The sequence below is a fragment of the Gymnoscopelus braueri genome (genome assembly GCF_963280865.1).
Source record: "Gymnoscopelus braueri genome assembly, chromosome: 7".
Taxonomy (NCBI): domain Eukaryota; kingdom Metazoa; phylum Chordata; class Actinopteri; order Myctophiformes; family Myctophidae; genus Gymnoscopelus; species Gymnoscopelus braueri.
In genome coordinates this window covers 55,467,576-55,487,575 of record NC_137608.1, presented here as the reverse complement: position 1 = coordinate 55,487,575, position 20,000 = coordinate 55,467,576, and the positions used below count along the sequence as shown (strand labels likewise).

The 20,000-nt window shown below is 42.1% G+C and overlaps 2 protein-coding genes across 3 annotated transcripts in view; one reads left to right on the top strand and one right to left on the bottom strand.

Annotated features, from left to right (window-relative positions):
- The window catches only part of LOC308089161 (uncharacterized protein), a gene marked incomplete at both ends in the record, with an annotated part of 13,978 nt that extends 3,412 nt beyond the window's left edge, over nt 1-10,566 (bottom strand). Inside the window, 4 exons of the mRNA XM_080433727.1 lie at nt 1,657-1,726; nt 4,813-5,004; nt 9,965-10,163; nt 10,530-10,566. Of these exons, the coding sequence (XP_080289853.1) occupies nt 1,657-1,726; nt 4,813-5,004; nt 9,965-10,163; nt 10,530-10,566 (498 nt within the window). The remainder of the gene's footprint in view (nt 1-1,656; nt 1,727-4,812; nt 5,005-9,964; nt 10,164-10,529) is intronic.
- LOC308089520 (H-2 class II histocompatibility antigen, E-S beta chain-like) overlaps nt 1-20,000 on the top strand; it is a 56,571-nt gene that overhangs the window by 25,779 nt on the left and 10,792 nt on the right. For both annotated transcript variants that reach the window (XR_013933516.1, XM_080434297.1), the window contains exons 2-3: nt 15,708-15,791; nt 19,294-19,548. Coding sequence is in view for 1 of the 2 variants with exons in the window: in XM_080434297.1 (XP_080290423.1) it covers nt 15,725-15,791; nt 19,294-19,548 (322 nt within the window). In the remaining variant the exon portion in view is untranslated. The remainder of the gene's footprint in view (nt 1-15,707; nt 15,792-19,293; nt 19,549-20,000) is intronic.

The window sequence follows — 20,000 nt, the reverse complement described above, 5'->3', positions numbered from 1 at the left end:
ATTTTGCACCATTACGGTGCGTTCATCATCGGTGACGAGTACATCTAACAGCCGCTGCTGGCTGCGTGCACGCAGCAAGGCGATGTGAGGCGATGCGAGGCAACAATCACGTTCAGCATGCGTCCCCTCCCCCTGCGCCTAATGGCTGTACATGGGGCCGACACGTGCTTTAGCGTGATTGTGTGAGTGTGGCTTCAGGAAGTAAATTCCTAGCCTCGATCTCCAGGCTTTTATTTTTTAGTTTTGCTAAAATATAAAAGCTTGGAAATTCCTGTCCCAGCTGTTGGTACGCAAAAGCGCCTCGCATCGTCTGATGTGCCGCGCATTATTTATTTTGGGTGCGCACCTGCGCACCAATGTCCATAATTCAACATAGATCGTTAATCGCAATTATGTGTGACAAGTAATGGTCATGTAAAATTTTTATATTGCGTCAAATAAGAACTGTGTTCCAAAAATAAACAAATGATCCCGGAGAAATTGACTCTTACGGATATGAAGCATCAACTGACGGTGAGAAAACGCGAATGTTACTTCCGCCAAATTAGTAAAATTTTCGCCAGAAACAGACTGTATCAAATATGATTGACTGAAGCCTGAAGAAGTCCTGACGTCACTCGTTCATCCCCTGGGTCGTAAAGTAATTTCTCTATGGAGAATAACATTGTGTCATCTTAGAATCGTCTCATATAAGAATTGTGGTCCAAAAATAAACAAACTGTCTCTGTGATATTGTCAGGGAGGCTCTGTATCGTTTATGATAGTCAGTCACTTATATTTGATACAGTCTGTTTCTGGTGAAAATGTAAGTAATTCGGCGGAAGCAACATTAGCGTTTTCTCACCGTCAGTTGATGCTTCATATCCATAAGAGTCAAACCGCCGGGATCATTTGTTTATTGTTGGAACACAGTTCTTATTTGACGAGATATGAAACACGTCTATGGGGATTCAGAACGGGGGGAAAAAAACGCGACCCAGGTAGGATGTGTAAATGACGTCAGACTTCGTTGCTCTATTGTTCAAATTGTCCTTTCTTTTTTTTGGTGCCAAATCTGTAATTTTTTCCAGCCGTGCACTGCCTGAGCCGTGCACTGCCGCATGGTAATTGTTTGACCGGGCACTTTTTACTATGTTTCTTTGCTACTTGTTTTGTATGACCTGTTGTGAAGTGCACAGAGACCCCATGGGGTGATGTTGAAATATAAATAAATAAAAAACTGAATGTGACACTTTTGACTTTTCAATTCATTCATGTTTTGTTTTGTTTTGTTTGCAAAAATAGCCGATCTACAAGCTCACAACGCCTCGCGCTGCGAGGCGTTGTGAGCTTGTAGATCTGCTATTTTCAGCTAATGTTCCCCTCAGAAATAGGAATTATAGGAAAGAAAAGTTTCTATCACACAAACATTTGGCGGACCCCCTATAGTAGCTCTGAGGACCCCCTATAGTAGCTCTGAGGACCCCCTAGGGGTCCCGGACCCCCTGTTTTCTTTTCCTTGAAAAAACAAAAGGCAGAAAATACTGTATCAAAACCCAACCGAAAACGTGACCCAAAAAACGAGGTTTGAACCAAACCGTGGGCTAGCTGAACCGTTGCACCCCTAGTGTGTGTGTGTGTGTGTGTGTGTGTGTGTGTGTGTGTGTGTGTTCCTACCTTGTTGGACCACTTGTAGGCCTGCAGTAGCTGGGAGTAGAGGGGGGTCTTGTCCTGAACGGGGTCCAGACTCCACACACACACACACACACACACACACACACACACACACACACACACACACACACACACACACACACACACACACACACACACACACACACACACACACACACACACACACACACACACACACACACACACACACAAAAGAAACAGAATGTTATTTAGATAGCATGTTGTTTAGCACGTTATGTGATTATTATTTATATTGCTACTGTCCTGCTAAATAGTTAAATAGTAAACAACAACAACAACAACATTGACTTGAGGTCTCTGTTCACAGCCTGCAGGTATCTTATAGTTTAGTTTAGTTTATAATTAATGTATAGCCTATATATAGCCTATAATTATATGTATAGCGTTATATGTAAGCCTGCACGATATTAGGAAGCATGCGATATTCGATAACGTTGTTGAATACCTCAATAACGATATGTCTCACAATAAGTAAAGAAAAATGCAGTACATAGTTTGAATGTCCTTTTGCTTCAGGTACATTTTTGCAGACTAAAGACATCTCACACAAGAGATTTAAACAAATATCTAGCCTACCAAAAGGCAATATAATGACTTTCAGCTGCATTATTATCACACAGCCTAAATGCAATAATAATATTAGGCCTGTCGCCATTCTGGATGGAAAATAAAATTGTCCTTTTGGTTTTGGAGAAGTAGAAGTCAGTTTCATGAGGGGCTACAGTGGGAAGTACTTGAATATCAACAGAAAATGTTCAGTTGGACACACACACGCACGCACGCACGCACGCACGCACGCACACACGCACTCACTCCTCCACACACACAAACTGCCTAGAACAGCAGAAACAGAGCAATATTTTTGTTGTTTGGCTTTGCTTTTTGTCAAGCCAGCGATTGTTAGGCCACCCGGCTTATATACATGGCCCAGGCTTCCAAATACACACACACACACACACACACACACACACACACACACACACACACACACACACACACACACACACACACACACACACACACACACACACACACACACACACACACACACACACACACACACGCTACACTGAAGACAAAAACTTTTACAGCTGCCTCAATTTCAGCTGATTGTCTTTGAAGTGAAAAATGCGCATACAGGCACTTAACGAGCCATCATTAACCTAATGTTACATGAAAATATCCACAGAGACATGATGACATCACTACTAATCTAATAGCAACCCACGTGGATTTTAGTTTGGTCAATTCCAGATGACAAACGCAACAGCTTGGTCACATACAAAGGTTAGTATATTTGAGATACAGTATTAATGAGCATTCCAGTCTATCCAAGGCGAGAGAGAGTGAGTGAGTGAGTGAGTGAGTGAGTGAGTGAGTGAGTGAGTGAGTGAGTGAGTGAGTGAGTGTGTGTGTGTGTGTGTGTGTGTGTGTGTGAGCCTTAGCCTGGTGACTTGAGTTTAGTGTGTGTGAGAGTGAGAGGGGCCGGGGAGGAGCGGCTGCGCTCATCTTGATTTATACTTCTCTATCACACGGTGCTTTACCGATGTTTTTTTTATTCAGCGACTAGACATAATAATATGCCCAGGGGTGCACATAACTGGTGCGCAGGTGCCCCCCCCCCCCCCCCCCCGTTGAGAAAACGGAACCAGACCTTTTATTTACCATTTATTTGGCGCGCACCAAGTGACATCTCCAGGTGCTCATCTGAGAACTAGACCAAAAAAGTTATGTGCACCCCTGTCAATACATCTTCATCAGGTCATACCATGAAGAGACTACACACAGCTTAAATTATTTGTATGAGCCCTTGTCTTATTGGATCTTGTTTATTTGATACACTTATTTGTTTTAGCTCTTGCTCATTTGATTTTCCTATGTGTCTCATCTGTTTAAGAAAGTAGGTAGCTGATATATTGCACTTTTACCTTAGCGCTAGGTATACTCTTAGTTGCTTGTTTTAGAAGAGAATGCACTTCAGACTTCTGGTGATTAGTAGTTTCGTTCCCAAGGACCCCCAAAATGATATGTATTTGGCCTCAGACCCCCCATTTCAAAATATGTTGTTCCAAGGACCCCCAAAAGCAAAGATTCAAGTTAAAAATGTTCCCTTTAAAAATATATATTCAAATATTCAAATATTTTCAAATTTTTTTACCGAGGTTAAGGTTAGGAATAAGGTTAGGTTTAGACATAGTTTTACTGAGGTTAAGGTTAGGAATAAGGTTAGGTTTAGACATAGTTTTACTGAGGTTAAGGTTAGGAATAAGGTTAGGTTTAGACATAGTTTTATTGAGGTTAAGGTTAGGAATAAGGTTAGGTTTAGACATAGTTTTACTGAGGTTATGTTTAGGAATAAATTAGGTTTAGACATAGTTTTACTGAGGTTACGTTTAGGAATAAGGTTAGGTTTAGACATAGTTTTACTGAGGTTATGTTTAGGAATAAGGTTAGGTTTAGACATAGTTTTATTGAGGTTAAGGTTAGGAATAAGGTTAGGTTTAGACATAGTTTTACTGAGGTTATGTTTAGGAATAAATTAGGTTTAGACATAGTTTTACTGAGGTTATGTTTAGGAATAAGGTTAGGTTTAGACATAGTTTTACTGAGGTTATGTTTAGGAATAAGGTTAGGTTTAGACATAGTTTTACTGAGGTTACGTTTAGGAATAAGGTTAGGTTTAGACATAGTTTTACTGAGGTTATAGGAATAAGGTTAGGTTTAGACATAGTTTTACTGAGGTTATAGGAATAAGGTTAGGTTTAGACATAGTTTTACTGAGGTTATAGGAATAAGGTTAGGTTTAGACATAGTTTTACTCGCGATGCGACGCAATGTCAGCTTGTAGATCTGCTATTTTCAAATAGCCTAGGTACAGTATAAAATAGGGCTGAAGTAGTTAATGCATGTTTTATAATATAATAATGTATTTCTGCAAAGTAACTAGTAACTAAAGTTTTCAAATACGTTTAGAAATACTTGGTGGCGACCGTTCCGAGGTCACCGGATTTGACCCGGGACGAGCGTGTTTTGGGAGCGAGCGTTCTTGTATTCGTCCTAAAAACAACAACAACAACAACAACAATATAATAACAATAACACACTGTACTTCCGGACATCTCCAGAGATGAAGGTGAAGGTAAGGGCGTGGCCACCAGGTGGGCGGTGCCACGGCTCCGGTTGGAGATCCGGTGATGTCTGAGGAACAACCCACTGGAGTGGAGTCTGAGCGCCCCTTCATCATCCTCATCATCATCATCCTCCTCCTCAGAGCTCCTCAGATGCACACAGATGAAGATGCTTCTTTTACTAGAGCAGGAAAAACACATCAGTATCACCATTATTTATAACCTTTTCCTCCATTACGATTAAACAGTTAAATAAATAAATAGCAAAAATAGGGCTTGTATATCCACTATTTCCTCCATTGTTGTATGGCACCATTGTAAAACAGAAAATAATTAATTTGAACACTTATGTTTTTATTTTACTTTATTCTGGGGCTGTGCGATGCACATATCTCAATATGTATGCCAAATATCTCAATAGCTATACAATATGTATAACAATATATATTGTACAGTGACCACTATGGACGACTTACTGGCGCGCGTTAAATACAACGCAGAGACGAGGAGGACTAGTATTGTTGTGCTAACAGAGACGTGGCTAACGGAGTTAGCATCTGATTCTTCTATCACTCCTCCTGGCTTCACCGCGTATAGGAAGGACAGAGATCCTGTACTGAGCGGTAAGCAACGTGGGGGGGGAGTTTGTGCCTTGATCAACAACAACTGGTGCAAAGATGTTAAAATCCTAGACAGTCACTGCTCACCAGACCTTGAACTTTTAATCATAGCCTGCCGTCCTTTCTACCTACCACGCGACTTCAGCATCGTGATTGTAGCCGTTGTTTACATTCATCCTGGAGCTAATAAGGACACAGCTATGAGGGAATTACACCAGGCGATCAGTGCACAAGAAAATCGCCACCCGGACTGCGCAGTCATCTGCCTAGGCGACTTCAACCGGACAGACTTAAAAAAGGTCTTTCCCAAATTCCACCAGCATGTCGCCTGCAGTACCCGTGGTGACAATATTCTTGACCACTGCTACACGCCCTTCAAGGATGGATACAAAGCTCTCCGCCGCCCACCGCTAGGAAGCTCTGACCACGACGCCATCCAGCTGCTACCTGCCTACAAACAGAGGCTAAAAAGGGAGCCGGTCGTTGAGAAGGAAATCCGAATCTGGTCTGAGGACACAGACGCTATGCTACAATCCTGCTTCTACCAGACTGACTGGGGGATGTTTAAGAACGCCGCTGGGAATAACATCAACGAACTCTCAGACTCAGTCACTGGCTTTATCAGCAAGTGCATAGATGACATAGTCCCAAAAAAGACAGTTCGGATCTATCCCAATCAGAAACCATGGATGGACAGCGGAGTACGTGCACATCTGCATGAACGGGACGCTGGTTTCAAATCTGGCGACGTGGAAACGCGCAACACGACGCGCGCGGCCCTAAACAGCGCCATCAGGAAGGCGAAAAAGGCCTACACAAAAAAGATGCAAGACAAACTCAGCAGTGGCGACATCAGGAGCACATGGCAGGCAGTACACACCTTGACAGACTGCAAAACAAGAACCAGAAGCGAGGTGAACCCGCCTGCCTCCCTCCCCAACGAACTGAACACTTTCTACGGCCGGTTTGAGATCAGCTCCAACCGCGGCAGCCAAGCGGGGCCATCAGCAGCACCAGCAGAGGAGAACCCTCCTCTAACCATCTCGGAGAGAGAAGTGCGTACAGCCTTCACACGGGTCAACATCCACAAGGCAGCCGGACCTGATGGGATTCCAGGCCGGGTCCTTAAGACATGTGCAGACCAGCTGGCGGGTGTCTTCGCTGACATCTTTAACCTCTCCCTCTCCCTGGCTGTGGTCCCTGCAGGGTTCAAAATGTCAACCATTGTGCCCATTCCCAAAAAGGCCAAAGTGACATGCCTGAACGACTGGAGACCTGTTGCTCTCACCCCGATCGTCAGCAAGTGTTTCGAGAAACTGGTGAGGGAATACATCAGCTCCACGCTACCTGCCTCGCTGGATCCGTGGCAGTATGCATACCGCAAAAACAGATCCACCGACGACGCTATTGCCATGGCTCTCCACACCGTCCTCTCGCACATGGACAACAAGCTGCTGAAGGACAAATATGTACGTATGCTGTTCGTGGACTACAGCTCAGCATTCAACACCATTGTCCCAGCAATACTTGACAAAAAGCTCAGACACCTAGGGCTACACCCAAGCATGTGCGACTGGATACAGGACTTCTTGTCCAACCGACATCAGGTGGTGAGAATGGGCAGCATCACATCCGACCCCCTGACCCTCAACACCGGAGCACCCCAGGGATGCGTGCTGAGCCCTCTCCTCTACTCCCTGTACACGTATGACTGCATAGCCACACATGTCTCCAACACCATCATAAAGTACGCGGACGACACGACAGTGATAGGCCGAATCGTCAACAACGACGAGTCTGACTACAGAGAGGAGATCAAATCACTGGCACACTGGTGCCGTGAGAACAACCTCTCTCTTAACGTCGACAAGACCAAAGAACTGATCGTGGACTTCAGGAGGCCGCGGAGAGACCATGCGCCCATCCTCATCGACGGTGCTGCAGTGGAAAGGGTCAGCGAGTTCAAGTTCCTCGGAGTACACATCGAGGAGGACCTCAAATGGGAGACGCACTCCACACACGTGAGGAAAAAGGCTCAGCAGCGACTGTACTGGCTCCGCCGCCTGAAGAAGCTCGGAGTAGGACGTCGCATCCTCAGGCTGTACTACAACAGTTCTGTTGAAGGCATCCTAACAGGCTGTGTCACGGCCTGGTACGGGAACTGCACTGCCCGAGAAAAGGTCAGCCTACAACGAGTAGTGCGATCGGCAGAGCGGATAATGGGAATCGAGCTCCCAGCGCTCCAGGAACTGTACAAAAAGCGGTGCGTGGTCAAAGCCAAGCGCATCATCAAGGACAAGCACCACCCAAGTCACAGACTGTTCAACCCCCTACAACGACCGCGACCGGGCAAGGGGCTCTACCGCAGTATCAAGAGTTCCACCACCAGATTTTGGTGTAGTTTCAATCCAACTGCTGTCAGAATGCTGAATGGGGCATAAGCCTGGATGAGTTCAGCAGCCTGACAGCAGGCGGCGCAGACTTTTCTGGCTCTTCCTGAACACACCTGTGGATTATACCAGGGACAATTACTTGGACTTTAGCCCCCCCCTCGGACACACCTGTGGACTACACCAGGTACAAATGACTTTTGTTGCACTCCCTCATGGAGCTACATGCGGATTATACTAGGGTCAGTCCACTCTAGGTGGACACGCACTGACCTTTTGCACCTTAATCCCTTGTATAACGCACTGACTTTTTTTGGGTCTTTTTATTGTGCTCCTTTTCCTCTAAGCACCTTAACGTCCTTTGTCTATCATGCACAGTATAAGTATAACATGCACAGTATACAATACATTGCTGCTATGCTCAGGCACCTTAGTTTAGTTTTTTAGTTTTTTTATTATCTCAGGTAATTTGTAAATATGTAGATAACTTGTCTGGCCTTCTGTTGCTCTCTTGTTTTTGATCTCCTTCCCACCTGCCCCCCCAAGAACAGCATTCCTACTCCTCAAGAACATCTGGAGCTCTAGAGAGATACAACAACAAACAAAAATAAGAATATTTAACTCTAACGTAAAATCAGTCCTGCTTTATGGGGCAGAGACATGGAGAACAACAAAGACCACAACAAATAAAGTGCAAACCTTCATCAATAAATGTCTCAGAAGAATCCTGAAAATACACTGGCCAGACAAGATCAGCAATATAGACCTATGGACGAAGACCAAACAACTCCCAGCAGCAGATGAAATCGGACGAAGAAGATGGAGATGGATCGGGCACACACTACGCAAGCCAGTGTCAAATACGACCAGACAGGCTCTGACATGGAACCCCCAGGGGAAGAGAAACAGAGGTCGGCCCAAAAACACCTGGCGGAGAGATCTCCAGGCAGACACCAAGAGGCTGGGAGGCACCTGGTCGCAGATAGAAAAGAATGCCAGTGACCGAGAACTCTGGAGGTCCCTTGTCGACGGCCTATACCCTGGAAAGGGTGTCAGGCATAAGTAAGTAAAAGTAAGCCACCTGCCCCCCACCCTCTTCTTCTCCCCCCCCCCCCTCTTCTTTCTATGGAAACTAACGTTGCGATGGGAACGATGTACAAAAAAGAATTTCACCCACTTTTTTACCTTGTAAACCTGTGATGTGACAATAAAACTGATTCTGATTCTGATATAAATTCCAGACATCTTGTGTTGTTTATAGCAACTAAAGACAGCTGCTTCCTACTCAAACGTACTTGCCCCATCTGAACATGTTTAGTGCCAGGGAGCCCCATATACTACATTTGTGTTGTTACAATGTTTCAAATATTACACATTTTATTTCAACATTTGTTTTGAAAATAGCAGATGTATACAGTGTGTAGGTTTAAATGTCTCATGTGGCCTATAAACTACATTAGTAGCTTATTTTCAGTCCTGGTTGCTTATTTCTCTCACTAAATCACCACTGCTTGGTGGTGTAAAAAGTACTCCAGTACTGAAACATAATAACATAAACATAAATAACATCACTCTGACACATGACAGTCATATCATGACAGTCATGAAGGAACTTCAACCTGGTTTTGGCTTTTTCTCCATTTACAACCCGTACATCTACATAAACGTTCACATTTACAATATAAAGTGCTGACCTCATGGCCACGGATGTTAACATTATGTACAGGTCCTCAGAAGTAACCGTATCTTACGTATTGTTTAATAAAAAAGCATTTTAATCCGATTGGTGGCCATTTTCTCGATGTGCTTTCAACTACGCGCACCTATCGGTTGGGAGGTGTACTGCACTCTGATACATTATAACTCGATGAGAAAATGGCCACCGATCGGATTAAAATGCTTTTTAATTGAACAATACTGGAGATACGGGTACTTATAAGGACCCGTACATAGTTGTAACATCCATGGCCATGAGGTAAACACTTTATATTAAAAATATGAACGTTCATGTAGATGTACGGACTGTTAATGGAGAAAGTGCAAACACCAGGTTTACATTCTGCCATGACGCTCGCGACAGACAAGCGTCACGTGACCCATGGCTACACTGCTTGTTGACAAGTTTGTTTACCTTTGACTCCCAGAGGAGGAGAACAGCAGGAGGTGCGAGGAGGAGGAGGAGGAGGAGGAGGAGGAGGAGGAGGAGGAGGAGGAGGAGGAGGAGGAGGAGGTGGAGGAGGAGGAGGAGGAGGAGGAGGAGGAGGTGGAGGAGGAGGAGGAGGAGGAGGAGGAGGAGGAGGAGGTGGAGGAGGAGGAGGAGGAGGAGGAGGTGGAGGAGGAGGAGGAGGAGGAGGAGGAGGTGGAGGAGGAGGAGGAGAACAGCAGGAGGTGCGAGGAGGAGGAGGAGGAGGAGGTGGAGGAGGAGGAGGAGGAGGAGGAGGAGGAGGAGGAGGAGGAGGAGGTGGAGGAGGAGGAGGAGGAGGAGGAGGAGGAGGAGGAGGTGGAGGAGGAGGAGGAGGAGGAGGAGGTGGAGGAGGAGGAGGAGGAGAACAGCAGGAGGTGCGAGGAGGAGGAGGAGGAGGAGGTGGAGGAGCAGGAGGAGGAGGAGGAGGAGGTGTTCATAAACAACACATTAAAGCTCTTCCTGTCGGCCAGCGCGTGCAGAGGGTTGATGTTTGATGAAGGAAACCTCTCACCAAGCGACACCAGAACCACCTCCACGGGCGCCGCCATCTTGGATGACGCAGAGCGTAAACGTACGTGCTGACGTCATGACGTATGATGATGATGAAGCAACGTATGTGAGAGAGAGCCGCCTGGTGGAAGAAAATACTTTTTTTTTTTACTTAAGTAAAAGTATCAATACTGTCTAGTGGTGGATTGAAGTAGCTCAGATATTTTACTTAAGTGAAAGTAACAATACCACAATATAAAAAATACTCAGTTACAAGTGGCATGGCCTGTGTTCAAAATGTTACTTGAGTAAAAGTACAAAAGTAGTAGTATATCAAAATATACTTAAAGCACCAAAAGTAAAAGTATCAACATTTTTTTAAATAGCAGATCTACAAGCTCACAAAGCCTGGCGACGCGTTGTGAGCTTGTAGATCGGCTATTTTCAAATAGCCTATGTATAAAATACGACTAAAGTGGTTAATGTATGTTTTATAATGTAATAATTTATATCGGCAAAGTAATTAGTAACTAAAGTTTTCAAATAATTGTAGTGGAGTAAAAGTACAATATTTGCCTCTGAGATGTAGTGGAGTAGAAGTAAAAGTATTGCAAATTGGAAATACTCCAGTAAAGTAAAAAGTAACTCAAAATTGTACTTAAGTACTTTACACCACTGATACTCTCTCTCTCTCTCTCTCTCTCTCTCTCTCTCTCTCTCTCTCTCTCTCTCTCTCTCTCTCTCTCTCTCTCTCTCTCTCTCTCTCTCTCACACACACAACCTGTGAGAGATCAATCTGTCTGTCTGTCTGTCTGTCTGTCTGTCTGTCTGTCTGTCTGTCTCGTCTCTCTCTAACTGGTGATGTTTAATAAAAGGATGATCCTGATTGGCTGCTGAGTGAATCAGGAAGTGAAATTAAAGTTTGAGGAGTTTCCTGTCAGTAGCTTCAACCACACACACACACACACACACACACACACACACACACACACACACACACACACACACACACACACACACACACACACACACACACACACACACAATTTTAGCCTCTGTCAGGAGGGGGGGCAATATTTTGTCACAAGGAGGGGTGGGGGTGGACACAAAAACTATGGAACTCTCTGACTGGTATTATTTTACACTATGGAATTCAATTCAATTCAATTCAATTTTATTAAAGTGTCAAATCACAACAAGTTGTCTCAAGACACTTTACATGTAGAGTAGAGACCCGACATCCCACCCTGAGCAAGCAATTTTGCGACAGTGGCAACGAAAAACTCCCTCTTAACTGGAAGAAACGTCAGGCAGACCCTAGGCTCTAGGGTGGCGGAATTGGAAATAATAGAGCATATTCACATGGCGGCCATTTTGTAATTTTGCATTGAAGAAACGGGGTGGCATTTTATTAACTTAATAATAAAATGGCCGCCGTGTGAATATGGTCTTCAGAGACCACACCCCCACACATATGTGCAGAGTAGACCAGTGGAGTGGAGAGCATTTTATTTGGGTTTTCTCTTCTGAAGTGACCAGATATTTACGGGTCCATTTGGTTCCATTTGTACACTCTCAGAGTTATGGGGGTCCTTGCAAATAAAACATTTGAGAACCACTAGTAGGACTCCTAATGTGTCATATATAGTGTCGTAGTAAATCAGAGCCATACATATTCTGAAGAAAACCCAGAGACTTGACATTCAGTAATTGGGTCTTATGATTAAAATAAGAACATTATAATGGTGTGTAAATGAAGAATTTGCCACGGACACATTTGTCCGTGTACGGTCATTATTGATGACCCCTGGGTTAGACATAAGGTGCATAAGGTACAGTATGTACATGAGGAGACTTAAGGTTCATAAGGTACAGTGTGTATATGAGTTTAGACATAAGGTGCATAAGGTACAGTGTGTATATGAGGTTAGACATAAGGTGCATAAGGTACAGTGTGTATATGAGGTTAGACATAAGGTGCATAAGGTACTGTGTGTATATGATGTTAGACATAAGGTGCATAAGGTACAGTATGTACATGAGGAGACATAAGGTGCATAAGGTACAGTATGTACATGAGGCGACATAAGGTATATAAGGTACAGTATGTACATGAGGAGACATAAGGTGCATAAGGTACAGTATGTGCATTAGGTTAGACATAAGGTGCATAAGGTACAGTACATGAGGTTAGACATAAGGTGCATAAGGTACAGTATGTGCATAAGGAGACATAAGGTTCATAAGCAGCAGCTATATACATGACTATGGGCAATAATCCACACTTTGTCGTCTTTCTGGAAACAGATGATGTAACATCATATCTTTAATCTGATTGGCTGATTCTTCTAAACTATAAAACGAGTCCTCCTTCATTCTCTTTCAGACTCCAGAACTTCTCTTGAGGTAAACATGTGTTTATTCTGGTCAGTTTGTTCTGATTTGTTTATTCTGATCTGTTTATTCTCATCTGTTTATTCTTATCTGTAATATATTAGAGTATATCTATATTGTTATATTTATATTATTAAAACATACAGTATAGTTATATTGTTATACATACATTATCTGTATCTTTTGATAAATGAAATATATATCTATATTGTTATTAATATAAATAAACATTATGTCTGTTGATTATATACTGAATAACGTACTGTTATATTGATATATCAAATATACAGTATACAGTTTATTCATACACGCACGCACGCACGCACGCACGCACGCACGCACGCACGCACGCACGCACGCACGCACGCACGCACGCACACACACACACACACACACACACACACACACAGACACACACATACACACACACACACACAAACACACACACACACGCATCCTTCTCATGTGACACATTGATCACATGACCAGTGTGTTTTTAAAGACATTTGATGGTGTCAGCGGTGAGATGTAATGAGGCTTAGATTGATGTTTAATGAACATGAACAGCATTTTACCAGCGACGCTGAACACACACACACACACACACACACACACACACACACACACACACACACACACACACACACACACACACACACACACACACACACACACACACACACACAGTGTGTTGTGTCATTTAAGCCCATATGATCAGGGCCCTTCTGGTAGTTCTAGAGTCAGGTTTATTCTACCTAACAACACTAGTAGGAGCTAAATGTGTTATTTTTATTATTAGTAGTATTTTGCACTGGGTTAGATAATTAGTTAGGGAAAGTTAGCCTAATGTCCGACCAATCTGTAAAATAAATGCTTACCACTAGCTTTCTTCACAAACATGTTCATAAAGGTGTCTACAAACACCTCTCAATTTGTTCCAACCCAACTCCCTTGGGATACTTTGTGGGATTCAATCAAAGTTGGGGTACCCGGAGGGCCTGGGGAAAAGCCTGGAACAATTCAAATTGGCCAAAATGAACTTGTGGGATGTCTAATTATAGGTTTTCAGGGGTCCTGAGTCTATTCCAACCCTTAGTTTTTAGTATAAAATTACTCCTGGCTATTAAAATGGCCACACCTACTTTTATCCATCACATTGTGGTGGCTGTACTAGTCATCTATCTGGGCCCTCTCAGACCCCCACCTTTCAAGCAATGCATTCTGGGATAGGTGTTAAAATGTCACAGATCACTGAAGTGAACCTTTCAGGTTCTGTTTATTCAGCTCGCTGTATCTCTGTTACACATCACTCTATAAGCCATATCTCCTAAACTGGTGGGTCAAACTGTACAACCAACATGTCAATGTGTAGCTATGATTCCCTGCTTTCATATGACATGACAACATGTCAATGTGTAGTTATGATTCCTGCTTTCATATGACATGACAACATGTCAATGTGTAGCTATGATTCCTGCTTTCATATGACATGACAACATGTCAATGTGTAGCTATGATTCCCTGCTTTCATATGACATGACAACATGTCAATGTGTAGTTATGATTCCTGCTTTCATATGACATGACAACATGTCAATGTGTAGTTATGATTCCTGCTTTCATATGACATGACAACATGTCAATGTGTAGTTATGATTCCCTGCTTTCATATGACATGACAACATGTCAATGTGTAGCTATGATTCCTGCTTTCATATGACATGACAACATGTCAATGTGTAGTTATGATTCCTGCTTTCATATGACATGACAACATGTCAATGTGTAGTTATGATTCCCTGCTTTCATATCACATGAAAAAACTTAAATTGAAAACATTAACAATAACAGGCTCTGTGTCGTGGTGGGTTAGCCTGGTAAACCCTCCCTCCGGAAATCTCATTTCCATTTGATTTCAGGAGTGAGTCTGGCCTGATCGCCCATTCTGCAATATTGGCTGTGGGCTGGAGTTGGGCGGGAGTAATACCGTTGACTGACAACAACTTCAGCCAATGATCGTTTTTCCCCTTCAGCCAATCAGCAGTTAATTTTTACCACCTCCAGGCTATGCGACGCAACGGGACTTTTGAGACGGCCATGCCCAAAATAGGTTGCCTTATTCGGATACATGTGTGTCACTGCCCGCCCCGGCCGGTTCTCTGATTTTTTATTTTTAAATAGGCTCTGTCATGATTAATTGACCACATATATGAAGTTAAACAACTAAATTCTATCCAAACGATATCTTATAAGTAAATTCCGTGCCTCAAAATAGAAGTTTGAGAGCTTTTTGAAGTAAAAAAACAGCGGAGAAAATAGCGGACAGAAAAGATGGCTGCCGTTCGTGTTTTGTCGGCTGCATTCAGGCTGCACTCGGTGCCATTCGGGCTCACTCGAACTCGCCACCTGATTGGCCAACTGTCGCTGTCAATCACTGAACGATGTGCGACGACGCTGATAGGCTCGTCCGTTGGTGTACACAGTCAATATTGCAGAATGGGCGATCAGGCCAGACTCACTCCTGAAATCAAATGGAAATGAGATTTCCGGAGGGAGGGTTTACCAGGCTAGTGGTGGGTCACATGTGTATACTAAAGTGAGTTGTGTATAAAGTGCAGTATTGCTTTCAAGTAGTACAGGATGCGTTGTCAGATAAAGTGCATGATTATAGATGTTCACAAGCAGTGGTGGAACGTAACTAAATACCTGTACTCAAGTCTCTTATGTTTATTCTCTTATGTTTATTCTCTTATGTTTATTCTCTTCTGTTTATTCTCATCTGTTTATTCTGATCTGTTAAATTCAGTTCAGTTCTGATCAGTGATGATGAAGATTACAGCCACCCTCCTCATCCTCTCCTCTGTACTTCATGTCAAAGCGATCCCAGGAAGTAAGTACATTATATTTATGTTATTATATTAAAGATACTGTTATAAATCTACTCTTATTATATAAAATATGCATTCTTAGATGTACACTTTTTATATAAAATACATGGATATTTATAATGTTATATTTATATTATTAAAACATATGTGTATATTTATATTGTTATAAATACATTCTATATATATTTTGATATATGAAATGTATATCTATATTGTTATTAATATAAATAAACATTATGTCTGTTGATTATATACTGAATAACATACTGTTATATTGATATATCAAATATACATACAGTTTATTCATAGTGTTATTATTTATAATACCCTTGGCAAGCGGTATAGCACACACACGCGCACACACACACACACACACACACACACACACACACACACACACACACACACACACACACACACACACACACACACACACACACACACACACACACACACACACACACACACACACACACACACACACAAAACCTTGTTGGGAGCGGTGTGATTACAGACAGGAGACCCCAGAACCTCAGGGACCTTTTGAACGGGTTATACACAGAAGCGTCAATTATAAAAACTTATAAAAAACTGCATTTTACCCGTGGCGATGGAGGAACAACATATTCCCCACCATGGTGATTTCAGAGCAAACTCGACCCCATTAGCAGGCTCATGCCTACCACTTCACACAGGGATAGCGAGCCAAACCATGCAAAACATATTTACATTTATACCATCATGCAAAACCACTGCACATAATCAGAGCATAAAGTCATTGCAAAACAAGTCATTGCTCACAAGTCATTGCATCAGCTACAGATCTCTACCTGAATGAGGTGTGTATTATATCAGTAATGTATCAGCTGTTAGTTTGAAATTCCCATACTCACCAAGGGCGTGGTGATGTCCTTCAGAAGAAAACCCTAGTCTATTTATCTCTATAGCACTAACTTAGAAAATGAGGCTTTTTGGAAGAATAAAAGCTTCCGTTTATTTGCTCAGTTCATAGTGGGATTACAGATGTGTATTTAACAATACAAAATACAAATACTATATACAAATAGAGGAATGTTCTGGTCAGATTTACAAATGCCTTAAGTTAGGCTTGTCCTAAACTAATTTAGAATTTAGATTAAAAAGGAGGAGGTTCCATTTAGATCTCATTCAGCCTGAAATACAGGCCAGTCTAAATTTGTTAGTTCCAAAAATGTATAATACAAAATATTAATATTATTTATTATTTATAGTTATAATAATTATTAATAAACACCAAATAGGTTTCATCTCAAAATAGAGTAATTTCCCTTTTTTAATTTAAGTATTTTTTTACCTTCCTCCATGTGGAGCCATGACTGTTTAACATCTGAATAAGGTGCAGGAGAAGAAGCCCCAAATACCTAAGAGCCCAAAGGGTCCAAAAGCCTCTCTGTGTCCACAAGCCTCTCTGTGTCCAAAAGCCTCTCTGTGTCCAAAAGCCTCCTCGCGCCTCCCTCAGCCTCCCTCAGCCTCCCTCAGTCTCCCTCAGTCTCCCTCAGCCTCCCTCAGTCTCCATCAGTCTCCCTCAGCCTCCCTCAGTCTCCATCAGTCTCCCTCAGTCTCCCTCAGTCTCCCTCATTCTCCCTCAGCCTCTCTCATTCTCTCTCATTCTCTCTCATTCTCCCTCAGTCTCCCTCAGTCTCCATCAGTCTCCCTCAGTCTCCCTCAGCCTCCCTCAGTCTCCCTCAGTCTCCCTCCGTCTCCCTCATTCTCGTGTGTGTGTCCGTGTGTGTGTGTGTGTGTGTGTCCGTCCGTCCTGTCCGTGTGTTACCAGCTAATCTCTGGCACCGTTGGCCCGGTCGCTGCGAAACTGTGCACACACACTCCCTGGATGCCAATTCAGAACCTCTGCCTCAAATATTTCACATGGGCCTGTTATAGCGCCACCTGGAGGCCGATTTGTGCAAAACCCATTTGTTTACATTACTCCTACAGATTTTATCCAAACGTCATGCAATTCGGTACACAGTATCTCTATAGTGATGTGATCAACATGGATCTGTCCGATTTCCCATATTCCATCCTCCTTGGCTAAGGTTTGCTTCCAAAATTTTCAGGATTGGTCCGTTTTGAACAAAATGCCTCAAATCATGAACGCAGCTTGCAATTTCCGTGAAATTTCACAAACACATTCCCACTAGGCCAAGGAAGAAATGCCACCCTTTTTCACATTGGCCTGTTATAGCGCCACCAGCAGGTCTAATATAGCAAAACACATTTTTGGAACAAAATGCCTCAAATCATGAATGCAGTGTCCGATTGCCGTGAACGACCTAAGAATAAATGGCACCCTTTTCACATTGGCCTATTATAGTGCCACCAGGAGGCCACAATAACGTACCTGACCTGGCGGAGACGTGTGCTCCGAGGAGCACTTTTTCTAGTTGTGCCTTTTTCAACAGCCACCCATACACACAAAAAACACTTACTTTGCACCTTGCACCGACATTCAGCATGGCCATATATGGGCATACTGGGGGGTTAAATTTCCCCCAAGATGTGTCTTATACCTGAGCATAATTCAGTAAATGCAATTATACTGCATATTATCAGCAATTATACATGAGTACATTAAATCATTAATAACATCAGGTTAAATACATGAGAAAATCAAATGATTCACGTTTGCATTAAATCTATCAAATCTTACTGCCTGCTGCAAGCCTTTCATTTCAACCTGTCAGTCAATATCATATTCTTTCTTTAGGCAAATCAAGTGATAAAATAATTTAAGGCCTATATCCTAAAGTGAGCTGTGCATAAATTACGTTCTAATACATATATGTTCAACAATTTACTCAAGTACTGTACTACAATTTTCACTATTTTTACTTCTACTCCACTACATTTCAGAGGCAAATATTATACTTTTACTCCACTACAATTATTTGAAAGCTTTAGTTACTAGTTACTTTGTAGATTTTGATTACAAAACATACACTTCATCCCTATATACATTTAGACCATTAGAAAATAGCAGATCTACAAGCTCATAATACGTGGCATTGCGACGCATTGTGAGCTTGTAGATCTGCTATTTTCAAAAGATTTTTATACATTTGAAAACTTGTGAAATGGGACATTCTGTATAATGAGTACTTTCTACTTTTGGTACTTTAAGTACATTTTGACACCAATACTTTTGTACTTTTACTCAAGTAAATGAAACATTCTGGACTTGTACTTGTAAGAGCTAGTATTTCTACATTGCAGTATTGATACTTTTACTTAAGTAAAACATGTGAGTACTTTTTCCACCACTGTATATTATATTACATTATATTATATAATGTTATGTTCACATCCTGAAATAAATCATTATGAATCTGTTTCATAATATTATAAAAACATTTAAATCTGTTGAATAAAATGTTTGACAGGAAGATACTTCATGGCTGTTTAACATGATGATGATGATGATGAAGTTTGTTGTTGAATTTAATGTCATCTTTGTTTTATTTCCAGTGTTCCATGAGCACATTAAAGTCCTTGGCTGTTCAGACACAGTTAAAGACTCATATAAAGAGTGGATGATGGGACTGGATGGTGAAGTGTTGCAGTACGCAGACTTCAACAAAGGGAAGATGGTGTTCCCTCAGCCTCCGTTTGTAGATCCTATGACCCTCCCAGGAGGTTATGCAAGAGCTGTGGGTAATCAGCAGCTCTGCAAAGCCAACCTGGACACCATTCTCACTGCCTTGAAGAAACCACCAGTGAAAGGTACATGAATACTATGAACACAATAGTTATTAACTAAAACGGTTGAATATATTTAACATTAATGAAAATGTTTAACCCATTCAATCCGGGAACACATATCTGTCATTTTAGATTTCTTTGGCTGTTTTTGGGGGGGGAAATCATGAACAAAGTTTGAGAACCACTGATATTATAGCAACATCTGTGTTTTTTTTGTGGTTTTTTTTAATTTAAGGATTTAGAAGACATTTGTAGAATCCCCAGAAGCAAATATTTGAGTTACAAATGTTTGCTATAAAAGTATATATATATTCAAAGATTTGCGCAAACTTTCATGATTTTTCAAAAATAGCAGATCTACAAGCTCATAGCGCGGCACCGAGTGCTGTGCTAAATGGGTTAAGCATGTATATTAAGCATTTATGTTTTTTATGGTGACATATTTCCTAAATAATATGTTTTTTTAGTAAACA